This window comes from Saccopteryx leptura, chromosome 4 (assembly GCF_036850995.1).
Source record: "Saccopteryx leptura isolate mSacLep1 chromosome 4, mSacLep1_pri_phased_curated, whole genome shotgun sequence".
In the NCBI taxonomy this organism is placed as follows: domain Eukaryota; kingdom Metazoa; phylum Chordata; class Mammalia; order Chiroptera; family Emballonuridae; genus Saccopteryx; species Saccopteryx leptura.
Window position 1 is genome coordinate 222,887,898 of NC_089506.1, and position 9,365 is coordinate 222,897,262.

The 9,365-nt window shown below is 51.9% G+C and overlaps 1 protein-coding gene across 1 annotated transcript in view; it reads right to left on the bottom strand.

Moving 5' to 3' along the window:
- Positions 1-4,244, bottom strand: part of LOC136403997 (uncharacterized protein C16orf52 homolog B) — a 39,835-nt gene extending 35,591 nt beyond the window's left edge. The window contains exon 1 of the mRNA XM_066383450.1: positions 4,131-4,244. Within this exon, the coding sequence (XP_066239547.1) occupies positions 4,131-4,236 (106 nt within the window). The 5' untranslated portion in view covers positions 4,237-4,244. The remainder of the gene's footprint in view (positions 1-4,130) is intronic.
- Positions 4,245-9,365: the final 5,121 nt, after the last annotated feature.

Below are 9,365 nucleotides of genomic sequence, written 5' to 3' on the forward strand. Positions count from 1 at the left end.
GGGAAAATACGGAAATGACTATTTTACGATGGTTAAAAATAATGAGCCTAAGGAATCAAATCAAGCCATTGATGTAAAAGTGCTTCAAAAACTATATATAAAGCACAATATACAATGAAAGAATACCTGACCAGGTGGTGGCGCAGTGGATAGAGCGTCGGACTGGGATGTGGAAGACCCAGGTTCAAGATCCCGAGGTCACCAGCTTGAGCGCAGGCTCATCTGGTTTGAGCAAAAGCTCACCAGCTTGGACCCAAGGTCACTGGCTCGAGCAAGGGGTTACTCAGTCTGCTGAAGGCCCGCGGTCAAGGCACATATGAGAAAGCAATCAATGAACTAAGGTGTCGCAACGAAAAACTGAGGATTGATGCTTCTCATCTCTCTCCGTTCCTGTCTGTCCCTATCTATCCCTCTCTCTGACTCTCTCTTTGTAAAAAAAAAGAAAAGAAACTGCTATGCCCTGGCTGGGTAGCTCAGCCGAGGTTGTGGGTTCGATCGCCAGTCAGAGCACATACGAGAATGCATATATAAATGGATCAACAAATCGATGTTTCTCTCTTCCTCTCCCCATTCCTCTCTCTCTCAAATCATTCACTAAATTAAAAAAAAAAAATAACTGTTATGAGTACTTAGTAAAATGCCCCTCACCATATACCTCACATTTATTTTTGTTTCATTGTATCTTCAAAAGTTTGTGCATAATCTACACACTGAGAATAAGCTGAGGAAATGTTACCACACACAGACAGAAATAAAAGGAATGTATGTGCTCTGTATCTGAAATGATAAAATAAAAACAAACTAAAAACTGTCTGCAGAAGCACGGCCCACTGTCAGCAGAAGCAAGGAGGAACCGTATGGGAGTGAAGCCCAAAGCCAAGCGGGAAGACAGCTGATGAGATTTGTGCTAAATCTGGCCATATTATTCTTGAAGTTTCCCTAGTTCCAAGAACGTCTAATAAAGAAAATGTCAGCTCTCACAGGAAGAAGTGCTGAGATTTCATTTCAAAACTGAGACTCTGCTACCCGTTACGATAAACTGCCACAGCAATGCCACAAGACCTAACTTTTACTGAGCACTTACGGTAGGTCTGGCACCGTTTTAAATGGTCTGCGTGGATTAACTCAATCCTCACAACAACCCAGGGCATGGGCACCATCACAACCCCTATTTTACAGAGAGGAGCCCGAGTAACTTCCTAACGTCACAGCGCGGGGAAGGGATGAAGTCTGGATCTGAGTATCAAAACTGCCTCAGCTGTTCATTGCCGTAGTTTTCCAACTACAGTCTATGCAACATTTCGGCTCCAGGAATTCTACTTGCAAAATATATTTTGTCCATTTAAAAATCACCGTGGAGCCTGACCTGCGGTGGCGCAGTGGATAAAGCGCTGACCTGGAACGCTGGGGCCGCTAGTTTGAAACCCTGGGCTTCATACAAGAAGCAACTACTGTGAGTTGATGCTTCCATTTGTCCATCCCCCCTTTCTCTCTCTCTCTCTCTAAAAGTCAATAAGTAAAATCTTTTTTAGTAAAAAAAAAAATCACAGTGAAAACATCAGATGTAAATTTCAAACTGTATGTAAGGCACCAGAGGGAACCGACCCGACTTTCTGCTGCCCGACCAAGTCACTTGTGTGCAGAGATCTCAGCACAAAGTCAGTCCTGTCCCTCACGAGGTCTCACTGAAGTTCCTGAGTGTTCCGTTGATTTGGAAGATGTAACTGCATTGATTTTTTTTAAAACTCAGACTGGCGCTGTCTGCTCAGGTAGGAGGAGCACACAAGCGCCAACACCGCGCACGGCGCTGGTGCGTCTCCTCGCAGAACACGAGCACCGAGTGAGCACAGGCACACGTCCCGTCCATTTCCATTCTGGGACCTTCTCCCCTGACATAGTCAAGGTAAGAAACACACGTAGATTAATTATGATTTTGAAAATTTCCTACCGTTCCTCCCATCTCCTGTTGGTCACTCCTCTTTCTAGGCACCACATTTAACTGAAGGGTAGGTACCCTGAGATGGCAAGGGAAACCGTTAAAAAGAAACACTCCTCCTCCACCCCACTGCAGCCTCACATACCCGCCGTCCACTCCGGACCTGCGTCCACAGTCCCCTGCCCTTCCACTCTGCCGGTCAGGTCTCTGACTCCATCCTCTTCCACTGACCCTATACTGCTGTTCACTGGCCAGTCCAACGGGTTTCCTGTCCTCACCGCTCCTCTTTACCTGGCCGAGGGTCCATGAGCCGTCATTAAAACGATACTCTACCGATACCCTAAACACCTCTGCTCCAGGGAACTGGGAAACCCCAACCCCGAGGAGGCCTTCTGTGGGCTGGCACGCACGCGCACGCACACACACACACACACACACACACAGGCACCGAGGGGGCTGAGCACTCCCACAGATGGTCAACATGTAGCTGGCTCGTCACACTGCACGCTCATGACCACCGACTTCCAGGACACCTCCACGCTGCTGGACAGTCCTACTGTCACCGGTCGGCAGGCTCCCTCTGCAACTATTCCCGTATTTCAAACATTTTCCACTTACTTCAAACCTTGGACTTCCGACCCTCCCATCTCCACGGCAACGCAGCAGAAGACTTAACCTACCAATCGGAAGGAGCTGTCCTCATCCTGTGCTTGCCTTGTTCAACTGGACAAAGGAGTGAGATCCTTTCCCTGGGCCTTGACCGTGCCCTTCCCATCTTTCCCAGGAAGGTTATTGCCATGACTTCCTCTTTCTCCTCCTGTTCAGGTGACAGTTCCCGCTCTCAACTAGAGTGTTCCCATGGATTATTCAGTCTGTTTTATATATGAGAATTCCACCTGAAACTTCTTCGCAAAAACAGTCTTCTCTGCTAAAACAGTGAAACATCTCTCCTCTTAACGTACATAAAGCCCCAAAGAAAGTCGCACAAAAGAAGTGACTGCACATATCATTAGGACAAAAACAAGAACAGGTCATGAACTGGATGTCACCCACATCACTGTACAAACCGGTAACGTGGACAATGCCAACATTTTCAGAAATAAAGGCCAGAGTTTCACCAAATTCTAAAACCACTGTGATTCTCTGTATGCCTTACGATTTAAAAAAAAAACAAAAAACAGATATAACTGAGCTATAACACTGTACATGTTTAAGCTGTACAACGTGTTGATTCCATACATTTCTATCATAATAGGATTGCGACCACAGCATTAGCTAACCGCCTCTTATCACCTTGCATGACCATACTGGACCACGAAGAGCTCTGTTAAAACGGGGTGGGGAAGAGGCAGGGCAGAATTTGTTATTGTTATTCTAACAAGCAGTGAATCCGACGGCGTGATTTTATGTGACTTGGTCTAGACGAGGGAGAGAGGGGAGGCAGGAGGAAGCAACAAACAAATGTCCCGGTGACCTATACAGCCTTTTAAAAGCGTGAAATACACTGTAGCACAAATCCGGAACCATCCGCGATCCTTAAGAAACAGTTTGACAGCATCCTGATACATCTTTGTAACAAAGTATCCACAGAGGGAGAGATGGGCAAGCCCAACCGCGCATATTCCCTTCACCTGCCCTGAACCAGCCAGCAGCTGGAAAAGGAGCGGGCATTCCCTTCCCTGGCGACGCCCTTCCTCCTGGAAGCCGCCCCCCCGGCCGGGCCGAGCCGGCTCCCCACTGCCCCCCGCGGCCCCCGCCGGGGCCGGGCTGCCTGCACGCGTCTCCGCCGTTCCTTCATTCTGCACCCACCGCTGAGCTCTCGGAAGCCTCTGTGATGCGCTGGGATGAAGGATGCCCCATACAAGGAGGCGGGTGACCAGCGGGCTGACAGCTCCCGGGCCCACAGTAAAGCCCGAGTGGAACCGCGGACACTTCAAAGGGAAAATCGGCAGCCACAGGCGTCGGGGTCCAAGGCCGCCGAGCGGGCCGGGGGTCGGGGCCGGGCGGGGGGCACGGGCAGGCCGCCTCCCGGTCCTCCGAGCTCCCCTCGCCGCAGGGGGCCTCCCCTCCCTTCCTTCCTCCCCTCCCTTCCTTCCTTCTTCCTTCCTCCCTTCCTTCCTTCTTCCTTCCCCGCCGCCCCCGCTCCCCGCCCGGCCTGCCGCCCCCGGCCCGGCCCGGCCCGGCCGCCGCTCACCCGCGGACTCCCCGGTGTTGATCCAGTCGGGGTTGGCGATGCTGGCGATGGCGAAGATGTCGGCGGCGAGGAAGAGACATCCTGAGATGATGGTCAGTTTATCCATCTCCCCGCCCCGCGCCCCCCCCACCACCCCCCGAGCCCCGGGCAGGCCGCGGCCTCACGCCTCGCGCCCCATGGGCCGCCGCCGGGGCCCGGAGTGTCCGCGCCGCCGCCCGCAGCCGCCCCCTCGGCCCGCGCCGCTCGCGCCCTCCGCGCGCGCCCGGGACCAGCAGCCGCGGCGCGGCCCGCACAGCCGGATCCGCCGCCCGCCCCGGAAGTGCTCGGCGTGTCCCCGCCCCCTCACCCGGAAGTGAAGCCGCCGCGGGGGCGGGGGTGGCGACGCCGGCGTGCATGCGTCGAGTCCTCGGTTCTGCGCCGCCGTCCTGGCGCCGCCGAGCCGCACCGGCTGCCCGGGACCCGCTCCCCTCGGGCCGCGGCGCAGGCGTGCTCCGCTCCGGGTCTCTTCCGGCCGGCCACGCTGCCTGGCCCGTGAATAGTGACACTGTCCTCGTGCTAATGACCCCGTGGTCACCAGATGTCTCACGTGGGGAGCAGTGGGGGCGCCGGGCGTCCAGCTGGAGGGCCTGCACTGCGCGTGTCCGTCCTGCGGCGTCGCCAGCTTGGGTCTGCGCCAGGCCGCGCGGGGCCGTCCACGCACACCTGCCGTGCGCGTGTAAGACCGGGTGCCAGCTCGTGTGAGGCCGGGGCTGTGCTGGGGAAGAGGCGGAGACTCTCAAACCGCCCTGGCGTGGTCGCTCAGTGGTTAGCGCGTCTTCCCCACATCCATCCCCGGACAGGGCATATCCATCAACGAGTGAATGAATGAATAAGTAAGCGGGACAACAAATCCATGTTTCTCTCTCTTTAAAATCAATCAATAAAAACCCGTTGAAAACTTGTCTATAAAGATAATTTCAGATGTTGATCTATGCATTAAGTTGGAGTCGGTTAAATGGTGAGGTGGGGACGGGGGTGGGTGGGTAGGGGTCACGGAGGGTTTACACCAGGGGTCCCCAAACTTTTTACAGAGGGGGCCAGTTCACTGTCCCTCAGACCGTTGGAGGGCTGGACTATAAAACAACTATGAACAAATCCCTATGCACACTGCACATATCTTATTTTAAAGTAAACAAAACAGGAACAAATACAGTATTTAAAATAAAGAACAAGTAAATTTAAATCAACAAACTGACCGGTATTTCAATGGGAACTATGCTCCTCTCACTGACCACCAATGAAAGAAGTGCCCCTTTTGGAAGTGCAGCGGGGGCCGGATAAATGGCCTCAGGGGGCCGCATGTGGCCCCCCGGGCCGTAGTTTGGGGACCCCTGGTTTACACGGACCACAGCGGTTCTGAAGCCCGGACCTAAGAAGATCCCGGACAGAGGGAGGAGTGCGCCCAGCCCTGGGAGCACGGAAGACGTCGGCCTGTCCTGGGGCTGCGGAGCGATGTATCAGTTTATTCCAAGTGCGAGGCGGAGGCGCTGGAGGGATTTAGCAGGAGAGAGAAGATCTTACGGCGGGGGGAAGGGAGGCAGGGGTCGTGAAAGCAAGGATATGGATGAATAAGCCAGGTAGTCCAGGAGAGAAATGTTTTGCTCTGGCTGGGATGGGAGTAGTGGAGATGCAGAAAAGTTGGACAGTTTGAATGCTTTGTATAGGCAGAGGGAACAGCTAGCCGATAACGGGGTTGAAGGACAGGACTCAGGAATGACTCGAATTTTCAACCTGAGTCACCAGGTGTTTAGTGATAGTTTATTTTTTACTACTTGGGGCCTAAGGAGCCTTTTTGGTTGGATGGATAACAAAGGGAGGGGGGGAGACATTGACACGATTTGTTAGCAATAAAGATGATTTATTTATCCACCTAGAGTTGTGCGACCTAGGGGAGATTTCCTTTTCTTTCACGGGTCATGGACCAAATCACCATTAACTCTGACTTTGGATCCAGCTCTTCCTTCCCGGTAGTCTGCCCTGCGGCACCCAGATGAGACTCTCATTTCCTCCCTCAGCGCCACCTAGCTTATCTCTAGAAAGACCCAGAAGAGGGACGTCTGTCCCTATTCTTGGAATGCTTACCTGTCCACAAAACTCAGTGAATTTAAACTTCCACCAAATCCAACAGCCTTGCAGAGACGCATCGAGTTAGCCGTGTCACCACATAGATCGGGGAAAGAGCGATTAGACTGCTAGTCTATAGACAATCCGGTTCAGACACTGGTCTATTGAGGGGGAGGATTTTTTTTTATTTTTTTTTTTTGTATTTTTCTGAAGCTGGAAATGGGGAGAGACAGTCAGACAGACTCCCGCATGCGCCCGATCGGGATCCACCCGGCACGCCCACCAAGGGCGACGCTCTGCCCACCAGGGGGCAATGCTCTGCCCCTCCGGGGTGTCGCTCTGCTGCGACCAGAGCCACTCTAGCGCCTGGGGCAGAGGCCAAGGAGCCATCCCCAGCGCCCGGGCCATCTTTGCTCCAATGGAGCCTCGGCTGCGGGAGGGGAAGAGAGAGACAGAGAGGAAGGAGGGGGGTGGGGGTGGAGAAGCAAATGGGCGCTTCTCCTATGTGCCCTGGCCGGGAATCGAACCCGGGTCCCCGCATGCCTGGCCGACGCTCTACCGCTGAGCCAACCGGCTAGGGCTGAGGATTTTTTTTTTTTAATTATTATACCATTTATTTTACCTCTGCCACAGAAATTGGCACAAGTTGACTTGTATATTCAAGAAATTCAGATATGCACATCACATTACTGCAGGAGGTCTTCACTTTTTGTTTGTTTGTTTGTTTAAGTACTGGAGAAGTTTGATGAAATATTCTTTCTTTATTGTCTGATGTTCCTATTACCCACTAATAGAAGAAACTCCAGCCTGGCAGTGGCGCAGTGGATAGAGCATCGGATTGGGACACAGAGGATCCAGGGTCAAAACCCCAAGGTCGCCAGCTTGAGTGTGGGCTCATCTGGTTTGAGCACAGCTCACTAGCTTGAGCCCAAGGTCACTGGCTTGAGAAAGGGGTCACTCATGCTGCTGTAGCTCCCCGGTCAAGGCACATATGAGAAAGCAATCAATGAACAACCAAGGTGCCACAACGAAGAATTGATGCTCCTCATCTCTCTTCCTGTCTGTCTGTCCCTCTCTTTGTCTCACAAAACCCCCCCTAAACAAACAAAAAAACCTCCAACTGTACAGTTCTGTCCACCGATGTTCACCGCTGCTCTGCTGATGAGAATCCCAGGGTGAAATTTTGAAACCGTTTGTCTATTCCAACTCCAACTGAGGGGAGTGATGATGACTTCATTCTTGTGTTTGAGAAATACAAGTCTAGATTCCTCCTACCCAACAGCACTTCCCAGTGCTTCCTGCCTCTGCCCCTCCACAAAAGGATTCGGATTTAAGATTAAACTGTAAAAACAACCAGTATGGAGTTTAATATTTTAAAACATATTTCAGTGTTGTTGTTTTTAACAGATAAATGGCTGCACATCGCTATAGACAATGGGGGTGGGGAAGAGCGACCAAATACTATGTTTACAGATTTCCCATTAATCCTATTTTCAGCCCACATCCCTCTCTCTCTCTCTCTCTCTCTCCCTGAACTGAGAGGAGGGGAGATAGTGAGGCAGACTCCCGCATGTGCTCCAACCCCCCACATCCTGTTCCCTGTGGGTCTAACAATCAGGATGATCTTGGCATCTACTGGAAGGAGTGTTTTCAGTCTGGGTTGGAGCAGAGGCAGGTGAGCCCCTGTGCCAGGCCCTGGGATGCTCCCCTTCACAGAAACTAAGGTGACCAATCATCCTCCTTTAGGGAGGACAGTCTTTCTTTTGTAAGTTCCGTTCTCCCTCGAAAAGTGTCCTCCTACATGTCCTCCTTTTTGATATCGGAAGACTCATCTGTCAATGTACGTCTTCAATTGATGCAGAATCGATCCATTGTGTGTGATGGGACATATTTGTATCTAAATGAGTACTTTTCTTCTTACAATTATTATTAAAAATTAATAGGCATGTAAGCATAATGCCAATATAAAATATTACAAATGTTTTTATTATGCATTTATCATATTATAGTGTATTCCTGTTGCAATGAATACAATGTTTCTTTTATTTATGATATCGTCTTTTTTTTTTTTTTTTTTGCATTTTTCTGAAGCTGGAAACAGGGAGAGACAGTCAGACAGACTCCCGCATGCGCCCGACTGGGATCCACCCGGCACGCCCACCATGGGGCGGCGCTCTGCCCACCAGGGGGCGATGCTCTGCCCCATCCTGGGCGTCACCATGTTGCGACCAGAGCCACTCTAGCGCCTGAGGCAGAGGCCAAGGAGCCATCCCCACCGCCCGGGCCATCTTTGCTCCAATGGAGCCTTGGCTGCGGGAGGGGAAGAGAGAGACAGAGAGGAAGGAGGGGGGAGTGGAGAAGCAAATGGGCGCTTCTCCTGTGTGCCCTGGCCGGGAATCGAACCCAGGTCCTCCACACGCTAGGCCGACGCTCTACCGCTGAGCCAACCGGCCAGGGCCTATGATATCGTCTTCTTAATTTATTTTTGTCCTCCTTTTCATTGTAAAAAGGTTGGTCATCTCACAGAAACCCCAGTGCAGCCCTGCCGCATTCCCACAGCCTCTCTCCAGACCCTCACGGACAGGAAATGGAGGAAGAGGATGTGTTGTGTGGTAGAATTAATTTGGTATCCGGAAAGATGTTTCACCGGATGGTTTGGAGGAGGAAACGGGCCATCCATCACAAACAGCCACCTGCAGGAGACTCCTTGCCGCAGGGGACAGGACGACTCTATTCCCCGTGTGCCAACCAGCCTTTGCCACACAGGATGGACCCGGCAAGAACTCTGCTCCTCCCGTTTATTGTGTGGGTGGAGCCACAGAAACGGCTGGAGAAGCTCGAGCCTGCTCACGTGTGGACGTCTCCGCGCAGTGCCTGACACCGGATGGGTGCTTGATGACAGTTTGTTGAAGGCCCGAGATTGCAAGGTGCTTAGCCTCTCCGGCCCATCAGGGTGGGAAGGACAACAGGACCCTTCCTCATTCTGTTGTTTTCTGTTTCTTCTAGGATTTATTTTTGATCATTTATATTTTTCTAAAACTGCCCACCCCATCTGTGTTGTGTGCGTGTGTGTAAAGATTTTAAAATTTATTGATTTTAGAGAGAGAGAGGAAAAAAAAGGTGGAGGGGAGG